This window comes from Nuphar pumila, chromosome 14 (genome assembly GCF_984573655.1).
Source record: "Nuphar pumila chromosome 14, dmNupPumi1.hap1.1, whole genome shotgun sequence".
In the NCBI taxonomy this organism is placed as follows: domain Eukaryota; kingdom Viridiplantae; phylum Streptophyta; class Magnoliopsida; order Nymphaeales; family Nymphaeaceae; genus Nuphar; species Nuphar pumila.
In genome coordinates, this window is record NC_143262.1 from 90,489,470 (window position 1) to 90,508,058 (window position 18,589).

The following is an 18,589-nucleotide window of genomic DNA, read 5'->3' on the forward strand; positions in this document are numbered from 1 at the left end:
ATCTATTACCTAGGACATGTTCGATAGTCTCGGCCTCTTAAAAAAACTACGAGTGAGTGGAGTAAAACTTTGTGGCTAGGACCCTTGCCCCTAAGGTAAAGCTCTTGAGGCAATTTGGACTAGAGTGAGAGCCAAAAAAAAAAAAAGAATATTTTTTTTTATGATGAGGGACTTAGACCTGTATCGTTGGGCCAACGATTCGTGTGTATCGAACCAACACCGATACTCAAGTGTATCATTCTGAGTAGGCCAAAAAATAATTAAAAATATTATGTGTCAAACGTGTTAAAACTATTAAAATAATATTAAAAAAATATTTTTAAGCTATTTTTATATTTATTAAAAAATAAGCAATTTAGGTCAGTATCTTATCGATTTTCTTTACTTGGTGATACTGACAACATTGCTAGGAACCCTCACTGAAGCAAGATAAAACCCTAATGGTGCCCCACGACCACCTTGCCTTAGGTAGCCCACTTTTGAAAGAGAATCACCAAAAGATAAGCATTCCTACATAAAAATGCTTGATGTTCTAAAGTAGGGATGTCAACGGGTCAGGTTTGATTCGGATCCAGCTTGAATCAGATTTTTGAGTATGGTATTGGGTCCAAACCTGATTCTAATTGGGTCTGCTATAAGAAAAACCATACTCAGACCCAATAAAAATTACATGAACCAGACCTCGACCCTGTAAAATAATATTTTTTTATCATTTTTACATTAAAAAATTATGGGTCTTAATCGAAACCGGGTTGAGCCCGATTCTGGTATAAAATTTCACAAATTATACCCGAGTCCATGTATTAATCGGACCTTTGGGTCCAGAACCCAGGGCTTAATCTGGTTTTCTTATTTGTCACCATACCCGGAACCTATAGAGTTTGGTCCGGGTCGGGTCTGGGTAAATCTGACCCGTTGACACCCCTATTCGCAAGCCTAGTCTCGTCGAATGTTCGACAAAGACGAGCTCAAACTTGAGTCAACCCAAACTGACCCTGAATTCATAATCGGTTCGGGTCGGATAATGCAATGATCCAACTCAATGGTAGTTCTGCAAAATTAGCATAATAAAAGGGCATTGCTAAAATTCGCCTTGGATTCATCGAGGGTGTTTTAGTCATCAAGCAATTAAGTGGCATCGATGTAGATTCGGAACAATCTACGGTCATATATATATCTTGACCGTGAATAACAACGGGGCTTCTTTTTGTTGTCGTTCTTCTTCCTCGCTCCTTTTCCCTTCCTCCTTCGACGAAGCGTTCTACTTTCTCTGGGTCTATGGATTCTCATACGAACTCAAGATTCCGAATCCCGTCTTCGACCAACCATCTCCATCGACGCATATCTCTCCTGCAGCCTTCCGATCCCTCCTCCTCTGCCCGATCGGAGACACCGTGGTTTCCGGAGATATGGGATTGCTTGTCTGAATAGCAGACCTCCCGTTCTCCTCTGTTCTCGTATGTTTTTTCCTTTATTTTATTCCTTTTTTGTGATATAATTTGTGGATCTGTGAAGAACTAAGTACCTGTTTCGTAGGATTCCTTCTTTTTGGAATTAAAACAAAAATTTGGGTTTCAAATCCGTGGTTAGCCTTCTTTATTTGTGGGGGCCATAGCTAATGATGCAATTGTTCATTTTTTGTTTGTTTGTTGGATATCAATTAAAACCAACAAATTTGTATTTTGGGGTCGTTCACTTTGTACTTTTTTTTGGGCGCATATCCAGTTTTCTCAATATTTCCCGAAAAAGTAAGAAAAAGACAAATCTCTTGATTTATCTTGAGATTTTTCTCTTGCCGAGAAATTTCGGATATGAAGATCTCTGACAATGATGATTTCGAATCGGGAGAGGTCGCAGAGATACTTAACCTTCTTAGGATGGAGAGTGACATGGAGAAGAGTCTGTTTTCTGAGGAACGTTATAGGTCCATGGCCGCTTGTTTCATGCCCTTTCTTATGAAAAAGAGCCTCGTTCATAGAAAATAGGGTCTCTTTAATATATGGTGGAATCCACATAATAAATGCAATACCTCACCCCCTCTGGGGAAATACTTTCCCTCCAAAGTGGCCCTTTCAAAGGAAAGATGCTTCCCTTGAGCGGGGGTGTAACAAACGCCCATAAGACTGATGATGGTTTTACACTTCCGCTGCTACTCTTTTTTCATCTTCGATGAGGGAGTCACAAATGAGCTTTTCATGGTGCCGTTCAAAAATGCATTTAAACCTGTCAAGCCAAATCATCTTAATGATGGTTTTGCACTTCTATGCTTAAATCTTCAACTCCTCCAAAAAGCTAGTTATGTTAGTAAAGAACAGGGATTGGATTCTTGGAAAGAACGCTCCGAATCTGAAGAAGCAAGCAAGTGCAGATTTTGGTATTTGAATATAGATTCTTTTGAATGTTGAACAGTTGGTATGAGTTAGAGTGAAAAAAGAAAAGAAAAACGAGGATGAACGCATATTGGAGAGCTTTTGTTTGTGGAATTTCACAATGATATCCTTTATTTCGAATAACTTGAGAATTAGTTGGCTTTTGAGATGCTTCGAGCCTTGTAGTTTGTATATTATCAGAAGTTTCTTAGTTCAACTTTACGATATGATATGGGAATACTATTATGGATCTTTCATGCAGGAACTTTAGTTAGCTACGTTAAACATAACCTCAGCTGACCTCTCTTCGTTACAAGATAAATTTAGAATAAAATTTCAGATAGTTTTAAACCTTGACGAACAAGACGACGGGTTACACATTTATTTAACTGTTCATCAGCATCAGGATTGCATCAACAAATGTTTTGAAGGATTATAGTGCTAATTTAAAGCTTATTGAGATGCCATGTAAAAGTATTCATGTTAAATCAATATCACAGATTTTATCACGTTAATATCATGTTAAAATTGCAGTATTTTGGAAATAGGAGATATTTTAAAAAATATCGTGATTTCTTGAGATATTGTCAGCTTTTGAAACTATCACATAATAAAATCACGATACATTCGGAATGTAATTGATATTCGTTACATAGTTTTAAGTTTAAATGAATAATTTTTTCTGATGACACAAGACTGTTCAAAGAACCTTGCGAGGATTATTACTGCTTTAGATAGCCAACTGTGAGTTGGGTACTCTATAGTCTTACTTTTTCCTTGTACTGATTTTGTCATTTCCATTTTCTGACTCATCTTTCTGGTGTAACATTTCTAGGTTCAAATTGTTCAAGAGTTGCGAGCAAAATTGGGTTATCTTTGTTGAGAAATTTTGCAGAGTTTTATCTGATCTTTTTCAATTCTCATGAACAAGTGGAATGAAATCATTGGGACCATTTTGATGACATGACTTTCTCACGGGGACCTCGTCAACCTAAAGGGTCATGGGCAACAGGCAAGTCTCCTGGATGGGCTGCCTTTCATCATAAGCAGCTGCAGAAACAGGATGTGGGACCTCAAACGGAGGCTGATCTCTACCCGCCACTATTAAGCTCATCCTCCTCCACTCTTTCATCTCAGCCGGGAAGCCTCCATGTTAGTTCATCTCAAAATCATAAAACTGAAAAAAATGGGCTCTTCAACCCAACAAGCTCGTTCTCCTCTGTTGTAGATGTTATGCCACTCGTTGAGTGCTCCACTAACAGAACCATGGATGTTTTTGCAAGTTGGTTGACTGACAATAAGCATATTAGCAGTGACACACTGAAAATTAGGACTCCTGAAGAAAAAAGCAGAGCTGAAAACATTGAAATGCTGAAGAAAATGTACAGTTGGGCTGATGACACTTTGATTGAGGATATATTGGCAGTTGTTGCTAATAATGAAGATCAAGCTGGCTTGCTTTTGAGAAGTATGTCTCCTACAGGCTCAGCAGCTGAAGAAACAACAAGACAAATTGATGACTTTCATAGTTCTTCTTGTAACAAAAACTTCAAAGAGGAAATTCAGCTCTGTTATAGAAAATCGACTCCCCCTGTTGAGCCTGAAGAAAAAAACAGAGCTGAAAACATCGAAAAGCTGAAGAAAATGCACAGTTGGGCTGATGACGCTTTGATTGAGGATATATTAGCAGCTGTTGATAATAATGAAGATCAAGCTGGCTTGGTTTTGAGAAGTATGTCTCCTACAGGCTCTGCAGCTGAAGAAATAACAAGGCAAAATGATGACCTTGATAGTTCTTATGAGAGAAACTTCAAAGAGGAAAATGAGCTCTGTGATGATCTATATAGAAAACTGACTCCTCCTGTTGAGCCCGAGTGGGAAGAAGATGATGTCTATTTAAGCCATCGAAAAGATGCAATAAGGATGATGAGGTAGGATCCCTCTTCGTTCATAGTATAGTTATTTAAGTCCCTTTTCTTTTTATAAAAAATCATTCAGTTTTCTGAGTGTTCACTTGAATAAGGAACACAAACTGTTTTAGCAAAATAATATACATAACAATTGTGAAGTTGACCATTATCTTACTGTGAATTTTCTGTAAGGTGGATCATAATTGATGGGTATTCTGAATGGAAGTGTATCACTTATTTATTTTAAGTCTGCTACCTGCTATTGATGCTTTAGTTCGTCTATTTAAGGTGTTGGTGTTGTTTAGGTTAGTTTTTTGCTGAAAAAGGATCCACTTTGTTCTAGTAATTAATGTATGTGCCACAGTCCCTTTAGGTTAAGAAACTTGTGAAAAATAACATATATATATATATATGTGTGTGTTAATCTAACATTAAACTAGTTGTGTTTAACATTAGATAGATTCAACCTTTTGAAAATGACTAAAATATCCTTAAAATAATGGCACTTTTGGAAATGCATGGCTACTTTTTGGGCATTACAAGTCTTTTGAACTTGAAGGGAATTGAAAAGTCAAACACCTTTTCCAAAAAAGTAACTTTATGAATCCATCAAATTTACCCTTTTGACCTCAAAACTAACCATACATTTTCAAAAATGCTACTTTTTAAAAGTATTTATGTTATTTTAATATGGTTGAATTCATCTAATGTTAAAAACAACCAGTTTAATGTTAGATTAACCCTATATATATATATGTATATATATATATATATATATATATATATATTGATATATTGTTGTGGCTGTAATACGAACAGAATCCTCTATTGTATGTAACAAGTTAGTGCATCAATTGATGACTTGAAGCACCAGTTGTTTTTGAATTAACAGGTTGGCATCACACCACTCACAGGCTGCTAGTAGTGCTTTTTCAAGAGGTGACCACTTTAGTGCCCGCCAGCTTTCATTGAGAGCCAAAGAAGAATGGCTGGCTGCTGAAAAACTAAACTTGAAAGCGGCTGAAGAGATTCTCCATATCCGAAACAGTGGAAATGATATCTGGAAGTTAGATTTGCATGGTTTGCATGCATCTGAGGCGGTACATGCATTAAAAATCCATCTGAAGGGAATTGAATCCCTGATGATGGCGAATGGTTCAACATCTTCTGCCAAAATAAGTAATCAGGAAGGCTGGCATAAGGGCTGTCTTTCTGCTGAATCCATTAATTCCTCAGACAGGGAAGAAAACCAAGAAAAAATAAAGCTGCAGGTTCGTTCATCTCGTCTTCAGAGACAAACAGTCTTAGAAGTTATAACTGGTAAGGAATCTTTTTTGTTTCATTTCCTTCTGTTATTGGTTTATATCACCTGGGTAGCCTGTTTTAAAGCCTACTGCCTCATTTAGGGCCATCTAGATTTGAACACTTTTAAACGTGACCTGACTTGGTCAAAGGTCATTGTTGAATGCGATCTGGTCATTGGACTTAGGTGCTGCTGCTTAATCACTAATGCATCCAGAAACGGTAGTTGAAGACTTGGCTACCAAACATAGATAAATGAGTAACCTACTTCAGATGAGTTGCTGTGGATTTGAAATAAGCTGTTAATTAATCTTCCGTATGGGATACTGATTATTTGGTAACAAGGTAAAACTTGGCCTAGTACTTGAATCCTAGGAATTTGTCGTATGCACATGCATAATTGGAAAAAATGGTTTCTCTATGCCATCTGAAAAAGATTAGCTTGTGTTATTAACCTCAAGCTTATTCTGAAATGTGTTGTTCACATGCATTACATGCTTTTTCTCCTCATCTGTCATGGTATATATTGCTTATATTGCACTTGATGGGGAAGCTTGAACCAAATCGAACTAGATGGTGTAAGGTGCTTGTACTAGAATCATGCTTTACTATTTTGTGGTACTTGCAATTAGGGCTGGGAACTGAACCGAGCTGCTCACCCCAAGCTTGTTCATGTTCGTCAAATGAGCTTGGCAAGACGAGCTGTGAGCAGCTCGTATGATATAAATGAGCTGAGTACGAACAATGGGTGGTTGGCTCAGCTAATCTAGGTTCGGAAAAGAGAATATATAAAATATATATGCGAAATATGTCAGATAAAATACTTTTGGGTATGTGGTTAGGTTGTATAGCATGCATTGTGGAGGTCCTGTGTTCAAATCCTGACATTGATAACTTTGCTTAATACATTGTTTTTTTTAACACGAGCCAGCTTGGATTCGGCTCGCCTAGACCCGAGCTGGGTTAACTGGTAAGCGAGCTAAGCCTGAACAGGCTGTGCTCGGTTCTTTTGGCTCATTTACCAACCCTACTTGCAATCCTATGTTTTTCAAGTGTGCAGTCTAAGTTTCTACATATTTGTGACAGGAACTGGTAAGCATAGTCGAGGAGATGCTGCACTCCCTGCATCAGTGAGGAGCTTCCTTCTGACTAACGGGTAATTTTCTACCTTTGCTCTCATTATTCCTGAAAAAAATGTGCTAATGAAAAAAAATAAAGGAAAAAAATTACTCATTTAAATAGGATAACAATCGTGAAAATTTTGATTATTGAATTAGATTTTATTCCATATTAACTTCAAACTAGTGAATGTTTTTGCCTCAGTCAATGTGTATAAAATTTTTTGGTAGGCACTTTGTCTGCATGTTCAAACAGTAATTCACTAGGACTTCCAAATATGGCAAATTTCCATTCAAAAGGACTTCTGCAAATATTTTCGAGAGGCTCTCTGCATGCGTGTATTTTTTTCAAATGTTGTTAGTGGTTGGTTTCTAACGAAATCCATTTTTCATTTCAGGATACAATGAGAATCAGCCTTGAATTAGCTAATTTCTAGTTGTGTTTAGTTTAATTTGGATTGAATAGCATCTCTTTCTTGTGAGCGCATGATGAAGAAAATTTTCTAAAACCTTTTCATTACTAAGTCATCCATGTGAGGTAGATTCTTGTTATACTGTTTTACTGTCATTGATTTAGATCCCCCCTTTGCTAGATATCATTTCCATGATGGAAGACCTGGAGTGACCGTGGTGAAGCCTAAATTCGGGCATAATTGGCTTGTGGATGGTGAAAATAGCCAGAGTTAGCTGGAATGTCGATCTTTTTTTGCAATATTTTCAGAAAGGTGGTGTTCTAGGTGGAATAGGTTGGAAGAATCTGGGAGAAATCACCATGTACCATTTGATGGATGTCTGTAATCTAGCATAAAATTTTCACATCTTTGTATCCTTATTCAAAATAACTTGTAAAATTTGAATGTTTATTATTGCACAATCAAAATTTTGACAAGGTGCCAAGCTTCTTTTCAATTCCAATAATGAAAACTGCTGCTGCATAGATGGACCTTCGTCATGAAAAAGTGAAAGGAAATAATAGAGATTGCCATCGAACGAGAATGAACCCCACCTGCAAATTCACAGTACCAAGTTCATTCTTCTGAGATATGCCTTTTCTTCAACAGTTCAACTCCCTCATCATAGGTTTTTTGTTGGTAATGATGTTTTAAGATTGTGCAGCATAATTTCTCTTCGGATCACACCGGTGGTTTGTCACCTGGGGTTTACTAGGAAGGGGGGCTTACCAAGTGACCCTTGGTGTTTTTTAGGCAAGTTTTTTGTCATTGAAAAAGAAAAAAAATTGTTGTACAGCATCAAACCCCATGTGTTTAGAGTCGAATTGTGACAAAAATATGCTTTATCTAAATAGAGAATGAGGATTGTGCTGCCCTTTTTTCGTTAGGTCATGACCCTTGAAAAATCATAGTTATTAAATATGTTTGTCACTGTTTATTCAATAGAAAACATGTTTTTGACTAAGCATCTTTATTCTCAAAAGTGTACTTTAAAGGGGTAAAAAAAAATCATTGGTTGATATTGTACTAAAATTTGATTATCAAATATTCACATTTTTACATCAAATCAATTCAAACAAACCTTGCTTCTTAATAAATAAGCAATGATGAAACATCTAATGGTTTGGATCTAAACATAAAACACCTAAACGTTTAAAACAATGATTTTTGGTGGGTCCTGACGGTGAACTAACGAAAACAGAGGCAGCACAATCTCCATTTTTGAGCAATTATCGCCAATTTGAAGGGTCCCAAGGACGACCTAACGGAAAATGAGTCCAAATCTATCTCCTTGTAGGATTAGCCAAAGCCCGTGTTTGAGCAGTTATAGAGAATCAGTGACGAGTGGGCCAAAATGATGTGATCGCACTATCGCGGGAAATGGATGACGGTTCTTTTATTTTCCAGAGTGCGTTGCCCCAGGCTTCTTAAGGGCCCTTTTTTTTCACGGGAAAGGCAGTGGGTCCTGTGGGAAAAGGGCCACTTTCCAGGAGATGTGAAACAAATGGGTCCTGTAGGAAAGGCAACGGCCAATGTGGCACCCTGAATGTGATGTGCCACCTTTTCCAACGGGGCCTAACACGTTCACGTGAAAATCCTTCCCTAAGAAGGGGGGACACTGTGTGTCCTACGGCACACGGACTGGGTATCACAAAAACTGTGGCTTAATCAGCAGATTCATCACAGAAACTTGTTTATGAAGCTAGTAAATTATGGAATCACTCCAGAGACAAGAACCTTTGCAAGAAAATATTGTGTTCCCCTCTAGTTACAATAAAAATCATCATACCCAAATTCCAACCAGTATCTTGACTGGACATCTTTCCAAGTAAAATTGGCCAGAAACTGGCTGGATCCAGGTGAGTTCAGCTATGAGTCACGGATCCTTGCTTGGTTTCAATATAGGGACGATGGTTGAATCCAGCGAGAAATATGCGTTCGGGTCCGAATGGATCTTGGATCCTACATGAGCTATCCTAACATGCTTTATGGACCCAATAATTAGGCCGAGGTCCATCCATATTTGTTCGGACTAGGTTCACGAATCGGGCCATCGGGAGCCCCAACAAAAAGAAACCCTGCATCTAGCATTACCTGAAAACACCAAACTCTACAATTTTTTGCATATGGGAAGGACCGAAGGAGCACCAACATTAATTTTCAACATTTGGTAGAGAAAAAAAAGATATTCTCAAGGACCAAAGGGCAGTTAAACTTCCTACTAATGACTTTCTTAATAAAACACGTAACTAAACAGATCACTATTCATTCACAACTCTCTAGATCACTATTCATTCACAACTCTCTCTCTCTCTCTCTCTCTCTCTCAGCAATGGCTTTTCTGGAAGCAGGGAAGCATCAATGGTAAGCAAAAACACTTTTTCTTTATCCCAACATCAGCACAATCTTCATTAGAAGAGAAACAAATGAAGAAGCTAATTAATCTTAATCTTTTCCTACACATGTTCCTACTTTCTGCAGGGTTTCTACCACCACGCTCCCACCTGATCTCATCCTTCACGTCCATGGCTCCACTTTTCATCTTCACAAGGTAAGCAGAGAGAAAGAAATCCACACAAACAAACAAAGCCATGTATCTGTTCTTCTTTTGTATCATCTCTTGCCAATACTTGTACCAACAGTTTATTGTTATTTTTTTGGTGATGACGAAAAACCCTCACCGGGAACCAGATCACTTAATGGGCCCGCATCCCTGCAAGGTAAAACTCAAGGTTGAGGACACGACCACCGAGCCTTACGCCCCTTGATTGTACCAGCAGTCTCTTGTTTTCATAATATTTCACAAAACCATCATCTCTAACCTTTTGAGTTCAGCTGTCATTAACATCTTTACTAGTTCTTTTTAATTACACTATAATAGTCGAAAGCGTGTCACAAGACTCACAACTTGTTTCCTCATTTAAAACCAAAGGGGTTAGCATAGTTGGAGCGGGACTTGGCTGTGGGACAGGCAGTTGGAGTTTGAATCCCACAGGCGCTACCCTCTTGCATAAGCCGAAGCCCAGCATAGGCCCTGGGGGTGAGGGACCTAGCCCTGACGTTTTATGCCGCCGGGATGGCGACATTGTCGAATGCAGTTTCCCTATGAAAAAAAAAACGTTTCCACATTTGATTTTTTTGATAACAAGAAAACCTGTTAAGTTTAAAATCTATTTCATTCTAATCCCTATTACTCCTCAAAACGGCCAATATTGTCTTTCATATTTTGCAGTTTCCTATGGTATCCAAATCTGGAAAAATTGCAGAGATCCTCTCAGAGACTTCCCATAGTGAAGCCTTTCACCTTTCACTCACAGACATCCCTGGAGATGCCCCGACTTTTGAGATAGCAGCAAAGTTTTGCTATGGATACAGCATAGAGATCACTCCTGCAAACTTCTTGTCCCTCTACATCCTTGCTTCTTACCTCCAGATGACAGAGTCCGTCTGTTGCGACAACCTCCAGTATAAGACCATGTCCTTCTTTCACAACACTGCGCTCCGTGATTGGAACAACTGCATCACAGTCCTCAAGAGTTGCCAGGAGAAGGAGAAGATCTCACATGCACAGAAGCCTCTGCTCATCCCCATTATCCGCGAATGCCTGAGTTCAATTGCCAACAAGGTTTCCTGCAGTCCGTCTCTTCTTGGGCTACCGCTTGAAAACCTGGCTGCATCACAACTGGCTGAAAGGATCACCAATAGCAGGAGAAGAAGACTATTTGATTCAAACCATGATCTCATTACACTGGAGATCAGATATTATGAGCTTGCAATGTTATCAATCATGGAAGGTGATGTGCCACTCGAATATGTTGCAGGATCATTAGTCCGGTATGTCCGAGAGAGAATACTTATGATCAACAATGAGGAAGGGATTAATACAGGCGTTGTTGTTAATGAAGAAGGCTTCATGGCAGAGATTCTTGAGACTGTAGAGAGTCTAATTCCTGATCAAACAGGCACCATTCCATGCAAGTATCTTGTCGAATTCCTCCGATGGGCTACCGCATTCCAGGCATCGGATGAATGCCGCAGAAATCTTGAGCACCGGATTGGGAAACAGCTCGAGGAGGCCACTCTCGAGGATCTATTGATACCGTCGTGTGGATACACACAACAAACTAAGTATGATATAGAATGCATATCCAGAATTTTCAAGGGCTATAGTGAGAGTTGCCATGGGAATGATGTCCAAACATCGGCAAGAGTTTATGCACTAATTGATGATTTCCTTCTGGAGGTATCTAAGGATGACAACCTGACTGCTAGGGGGTTCATCGAGCTCGTGGAGAGCAGCCCCAATGATCCAAGAAGGTGCAATGATGGGTTGTATAGAGCTATTGATACATTCTTCTATGTGCATGGCTACCTAACGGAGTCTGAAAGAGAGGGTGTGTGTCAAGTGCTTGACTGCCAGAATTTGACACCAGAGGCGTGCACACATGCCATGCTGAACAAAAAGATGCCCGTTCGGGTGCTCGCCAACATTGTCTTTGTAGACCAGTTGCACTTGAGAGACACCATTGTTAACAGTGATGGTGATGGTGATAAGGCACAAGAAAGTAGTGGTGGTGGCTGTGGCAGCAGCAACAACACTACTGGTGATGGTGGCAATGAAGATGGTGGTGGTGATGATTATGATGATGAGGTGAGGATGGAGATGGAGAAAATGGATATGAGGGTAATGGAGCTAGAGAGAGAGAGCGGTAGGATGAAGAGAGAGATAGAAAGTGCAGGAGGGAGAAAGAAGAGGAGCCTTTGGAAGGAGTTGAAGGCCATGCTGGGGTGTGGGAGTTCAAATGTAAATAATTCTCAAACAAAGAAGGTCCATCCTATTTGACTTTTGTTTCTTTAATATTGGTTTAGTTAATTGATCTTTTGACTGTTACCACTTGGTGTTTATCGTGGATGGTATGCTAAATTTGACCGGATTTTGGTTTGTCCAAGCCTTAATTAATCAATCCTGCAATCAATTTTTGTGAGCCCTGCAAGAATGATCATTGGTGAGATCCAAATGTATCACCAATACTAGTAGAAGGTCAAGTTTATGTTATTCTGGTTTCACCAAGAAAGCAATCACAGTTGCACCAAAAATTCCAAGTTTCGAGTTCTTGACAATCTTTGGAACAAAAGTTTAAAATCCATGAAATTTTAGCGCATTGGTACCTGAATATTTCCCTTAACAGCATATCTAGATATTTTAGCATTGAAACTTTTCGTGCCACTGTCTGGATCAAGCAAAAAACATCTCCCCAGGTGTTTTAACCTTCATATGAAACCTAAAACCTCACCAAGTTCAGATTCTTGCTTTTTTAGTGTGTGTGTGTGTATATATATATATATATATATATATATATATATATATATATATATATATATATATATATATATATATATATATAGAGAGAGAGAGAGAGAGAGAGAGAGAGAGAGAGAGAGAGAGAGAGAGAGAGAGAGGATGGTGATTCATTACAACATCACAATGTTCATGTGCCTTAGATAAGCAGGCCGGTAAAATTAAGATCTCTCGTGTTCCCATCATGGGCTCATCCAAGATACAGAAACAAAAATGCATTTCGGAAACGAAAGTTTTCTTGTGTTTCTCTTTTCTCAGCCAAGAAACATTTTAGAGCACCTTTCTAAGTCTACAGAGCATATGGAAAAGGATGAAGTGCTTCCAAACGGTACGTACTTTACATTCATATAAGCAGTCGGCGGAAAATGCATGACCAATGGAACCAGTTATCTGAGTGCAACCTGGGCTTTTGTAAACCGCTGGATTTGCTTAGATTACAACAGTGAAATGAGCTTTTTACCACACCAAACACAGCCTGAGAATGAAGCAATTCCTAACACAGTAGATGCGAACTGTGTATGGTTACACTCACCACATATACACAAACTTCAATAAATTACACAGTTAGAGAAGCACCATTATCATCTACAGTCAGCCGAAGTATCAATGAAGCAGCATTAGGGGCCCTGATCACATGAACAAAATACAAAACTTCTAGTCAGAGAGAGAGAGAGGGCCAAATCATATGCACTTTGAGGACTTGATAGGAATAGTATTGGCACATCAACCATGGAACAGGCCCGGAAATTTATGGGCATTTCCTACCAACTTGACCTTCCCAATGACATGAAAACTTCCTTTATAGATAGCGTTTTTCTGTCTTCAACAATGTCGGCAAAAAATTTCACAAATGACATGAGACAATAAATGAAAAAGGCAGACGATGAAAATAGACTGATATAAGGTTTTAAGCAAGGAGCATTTATTCTACCCATTTGTAAGTTCTGCAAAACTAGAAGATGTTGGACAAGAAGAAACATCAGCTGAACTCCTGTCTCTTGGGAATTCTACAAGCTCCATGAGATATGGTAAAGACATGGTGAACAAAAAAGAAAAAAAAGAAGAGATTTTAAAGATACATTACCAGGTTTCAGTTGACTGATACAGTTCGGCCGATTCACCAAAGCATGAATGAAGCATTTCTGTGTTTACGACACCTGGACTAAGTGCAACAATCGCCAAGCCAGGAGGCAATTCCTTTGCCACAGAGCGAGAAAGGCCCTCAATTGCCCATTTTGAAGCACAATAAGGTGCAACCTGGTGAAGGATGCAAGTTTTAGAGCTTCAAGTTTAAAAAGATGGAACAATTCAAAATGTCAATTTGCTTCCAAGTTCCTATAAGATCGACTTATGTGTTTCCCCAAGTTTTTTATGCTTAGAAAAATCTTGAAAGAGAACATTTTTAAGCATGCCCAAGTCAGTTTAGTAACTGCTTAGCGCAAACAAATTGCAAGAGTACTTTGGATAATCACCACAAGTCAGCTGAATCAGCATTGGTTGTTCAAGACTCGGGATTAGCCGACAAACACTTTGTTTGAATCATCCCAATATGTGAGTTCGCTTTCAGCTAGCCCTCACTATTAATGCTAAGCTTAAGTGATTAAATAGGACTAATTTTACCTGTCCAGCAGCTGATCTGCCCCAACCAGATGAAATATTGACGATCACCCCCTGCTTCTTTTCTATCATTGCTGGCAAAAAATGGCGCATTATGTTGGCTGTGCCTTTTACATTTGTATCTATGACATTGTCAAACTCTTCCGAAGGCACTTCCCAGAGCTTATTGTTTTTATTGATGGCACCGGCGTTGTTTACTGGGCAAAATGTGCAATTCAGAAATTTAATGAACAACTTGGAAATGAAAATGAGATATTCAAATGCTTTATATAATTCAAGAGCAAGAGCATTGCTCATTTGAAATAAAAACTTTGTCTGAGGGATATACAGTGATCATTTTGTTGCTCATCCCAAAAAACACTATCGATGCTTCAGGCAAATTAGTTAGCATCATGGAATGAATATGACCAAGGTTTAAATTTCCAACTCAATTATATGGTCCTAGCAAACAATCATATACTTCTTAAAGGATGGTGTTTCAGCAAGATGGCCATGCAAAATCCATAGTAAACCAGTTCAATGGTGGTCCAAATCTTGAGATTTATAGGTTTATGGCAATTCGGCAATTCATGGTGCTAGAAGGACAAGTATGGAGTATGAAGGCACAGAATGACAGAAACCCATTTATCGCTAGTTCTAAAATGAATAAACAAGATAGTCCACTCGCTATATAGGTTTCCGTTACAAGCTGTAACCAAAAGATTCTGCTTCTCTGATTGCTTTATGCTGCCACTCCGATGAATTCTTCACAGGCTTCAATTCAGTGAAAGCCTAATGAAAACAGTAATTTTTTCACTCTCCAATGAGTTATTCTTTTGCTTTCCTTTAACATATTCCACAAGCCGAAGGCTCTTTGGAGATGTAATTGCATCATTATTCATCTTTTGATTCATGCACTTTGGATGTGTTCTAATGCCATTTAACATGCTTCAAGCCTGTCCATGGTTACACCCTAACTCAAGCAGTAGGCTAGTAGGCTCTAGGCTCAGTGAATAGCGTACCCACATACACAAACTACAAGATAATACATACAGGAAATTTCTGCTATAAGAATTTATAAATGGGATGAAATGGTGAAAATCAGCCAAATCAAAAGTATGAAAAGAAGTCCAGACCTATGATATCAGGGACGCCTCTGGTCTCCATGATGCTCTTTGCTACCTCCACGATAGCACTATCTAATCTCTACAGAACAAGAAATCTACAATGGTTATCTTACTCATAAACTGAAGTAGCTACGAAACTACGTCAATCTAGTGCAACACAACCAATTGTTTGATCCGAACAAATGCTGTATTCTATAGACAAAAATTAAGATAAAACCATGATTAACGATTTAGCAAAATATTAAGTTGCACACCATAAAAAAATGTGGTTATTTGATAAACTAAGGTTTTTGTGCATAGACTCCCATAATTAGTCCATTTTATGAAATAAAATGCATCAAATTAATTTGGAAAATATATAAATCAATTACAAACTCAGTCACTACAAAATCAACCAATTCGGGTGATTCCAGGAAACTCTCTGTTTCAATCATTCTGGAATCAAACCAAAATTTACTTTTTTTCTAGTAAAAGCACTTGAGTGAAAAGATAAGAGCAATCAACCTAAACAATCAATAAATCAATAAGTTCGGTCTCTGATGGCTAAAAGAGAAAGTGGGTATCTTCCATTTCGCAATTTAAAGTTCCAACGTCCCCATTCTTTCAATCTCCTCGATACCCATTTGCAATCGTCTCGTTTAACAAATAATAAACCGTTTGTATATCAAAACAAAAGCGAATACAACAAAAAGAGAATGGTGCGACGAAAATGAGAGAGAGAGAGAGAGAGAGAGAGAGAGAGAGAGAGAGAGAGAGACGAACCACGTCGGCGGTGTAGAAGGAATGTTTGGGGGAAGGGTCGAGGGTGGCGAGGTGAGCGGTGAGGGATTTGACGTGCGCCTCCGTCTTGGAGCAACCGGTGACCGTGTGGCCTCTCTTCGCCAATTCCACGGCCAGCGCTCTCCCGAGCCCACGCCCAACCCCACTTATGAACACCAACTTAGACGTCACGCTCATCTCCGGCAGCACACCCATCTCTCTCTCTCTCTCTCTCTCTCTCTCTCTCTCTCTCTCTCTGTTAAAGATGGGAAGAAAAGGGGGAGGGAACCATGTAGCAGCTGAGCGTAGGGGCGGACATCGGGCCGGGCCAGGTACGGTCAGATTAGGGCCCGACAGGCCCGGCCCATATTGAGGCTTGAGTCAGGCTCGGATCTGGTTTTCATGCTCTGTGTATTATTTTGCACTTGAACCCGGCTCGATTATCTAATTGAGCTGAGCTCGACCCGACTTTAATCTGGCTTGGGCTTCAAACTGCAGCCCGAGTTTGGCACGGTCAGATTAGGGCCCAACAGGCCCGGTCCATATTGAGGCTTGAGTCCATCTTGACCCAGTTACAATCAGGCTCGGATCTGGTTTGTCGGGCTCTGTGTATTATTTTGCACTTGAACCCGGCTAGATTATCTAATTGAGCTGAGCTCAACCCGGCTTTAATCTGGCTTGGGCTTCAAACTGCAGCCCGAGTTTGCCCACAAGGGTTCCGCTCATCTGGTAAGGGCAACTTGTGAATGCCACATCACAAGTTCGAAACCCATGAGTGGGGTCCCTTGTCACAATGTTGAAGTTGGGTGTACTAAGTGGGCTGGAGGACTTTAAGGGTTTTACCAACGGCAGGCTAGCCAAGGTGCGGCCGGTGATAAGGGGTTCTCTCTTGGATTATCCAAAACAAAGAGTGCAGCCCGAGTTTGAACTGAGTCGGCTTGGTACCCAAAGCTCGTCGGGCAGCCCCACCCAATGGTCACTCTTAGTTGAGCGTTTAAAACTAGGGGTGGGGATTAAGTATGTTGCGGGTTTGGGTCAGATATCAGGTGAGTTCGATCCATTTTGGTTGGATTATTAGTTGAGTCCTAACCTATCTGCTCTCTGATCCTTTTGTGAAAAAAATCTTTGATATTTTGAAAAATATCGTGATTTTTATGATGTTTTCAGAAGTAAATAGTATAATACACTGAAAATGACCTGCGGAGCCCTACTGACGCGGTAGTGGGCCACAGCGAAAGGTAGTGAAAAATGAAAAGAAGATGGAAAATGATGAATCATGGGCAGAAGCAAATAGTAAATGACGTAAACACTAGGGATGGCAGTGGACCGCGGTGGGAAACAAGGTCTCCACCCCCTCCCTATCTCAAAATCCTAACCTCCATTCCCGCATCGGGATGAATTTTAACCTCCACCCCCGCCTCCATCCCTGTTTAATGTCCTCCATCCTCAGTTTAAATGGGGGCAGGGCCCTGTTTCTCCTCGGTCCATAGTCATCCCTTGAAGGATTGGGGACTGGGCAAGGCGGGGATTGGGACGGGGTGGGGGCAGGAAAAGCGTAAGTCCATCCCTGCCTCCATCCGCGTATGAGGATAGATTTTAACTTTCATCTCCACCTCCATCCCCGTTTCATGCCCTTCATCCCCAGTCCAAACAGGGTGAGGCAGGATACTTATCTCTCTCTCTATCTTGTGGCAATTTGAGTTGTAATTGGGGTATGGTTTATTTTCAAATCGGTTTTGCTCATCTCCAAAAATCTTTTTTTTAGAGAGACCCAAATGTCATCTTTATCTTCGTACTCCTATTTGGGATCTTATTGGTGCAAGTAGAGCTATAAATGAGTCGAGCTGAGCCCGAGTTCATTATTTTAAAAATTATTTTTAAGTATTTTTTAAGCTTGTTAATATATAAAATATACATATAATATGTTGAATATTTTATATGATCTTACGTACCTTTTTATGAAATTCATGAATATTCATATCGACCGTAATTATTTCATGAAACGTTATTCCATCTTATCCTAGTCTTACCAGTTTTGATTGCAGGATGAGTTTGTTTGGAAACTTATATAAGTTGTATCAATTTGGAGATGAAAAAACAAAGCTCCAACATTAGAACTTTGAATACACAAATCAGGTTAGGGGTATAAGGCTGAATGAGTTAGGGTGATGCAATGTATCTCATTCTTTTTCTGCAATAGGATCTCTTAAAGATGATACCATCAAGAGATAGACCTACTCATGACGCCATTATGGAGAAATTACTTGAAAATCTGATAAAGATCGTGAAACATGCAACACACATGCTTGTAATAGACCTGACATTGTCTCTTTGCCAGTTGAGTAATTTGATATACGCGGGAGCAAATTGCCTTGTTAAGAGACAATGAATGATAACCACACTCATTATTAACCTTCGAGATAGGATTAACTATGCAAAGTTTAGTCTTGGACAATCAACATATCCTATATTGGTACTGTATGTCAATATACTGGGTGAGCAAAACTTTTTTTATACTCGTAACAATAACTAGTGTAAGCATTTTATATTAAGGTCAGACCTCTAGTATGTCTTTCAATGTGATATTAATTAGTATA

General features: G+C 39.4%; 3 protein-coding genes across 3 annotated transcripts; 2 read left to right on the forward strand and 1 right to left on the reverse strand.

Moving 5' to 3' along the window:
* The first annotated feature begins 1,196 nt into the window (after positions 1–1,196).
* On the forward strand, positions 1,197–7,588 carry LOC149817382 (uncharacterized). Its single transcript, XM_089987364.1, has 5 exons — positions 1,197–1,457; positions 3,205–4,300; positions 5,172–5,599; positions 6,668–6,737; positions 7,293–7,588. Exons 2-5 carry the CDS (start codon positions 3,333–3,335, stop codon positions 7,384–7,386), a joined length of 1,560 nt encoding a protein of 519 aa, XP_089843490.1. The 5' UTR covers positions 1,197–1,457; positions 3,205–3,332; the 3' UTR covers positions 7,387–7,588.
* Positions 7,589–9,483: 1,895 nt separating this feature from the next.
* On the forward strand, positions 9,484–11,994 carry LOC149817383 (BTB/POZ domain-containing protein At1g30440-like). The gene is made up of 3 exons (XM_089987068.1): positions 9,484–9,515; positions 9,633–9,702; positions 10,384–11,994. Exons 1-3 carry the CDS (start codon positions 9,484–9,486, stop codon positions 11,992–11,994), a joined length of 1,713 nt encoding a protein of 570 aa, XP_089843194.1.
* A 718-nt stretch (positions 11,995–12,712) lies between these two features.
* On the reverse strand, positions 12,713–16,249 carry LOC149817384 (NAD(P)-binding Rossmann-fold superfamily protein). The gene is made up of 5 exons (XM_089986765.1): positions 15,996–16,249; positions 15,243–15,312; positions 14,131–14,324; positions 13,595–13,767; positions 12,713–13,136 (listed from the first exon to the last, which is right to left on the reverse strand). Exons 1-5 carry the CDS (start codon positions 16,206–16,208, stop codon positions 13,067–13,069), a joined length of 720 nt encoding a protein of 239 aa, XP_089842891.1. The 5' UTR covers positions 16,209–16,249; the 3' UTR covers positions 12,713–13,066.
* Positions 16,250–18,589: the final 2,340 nt, after the last annotated feature.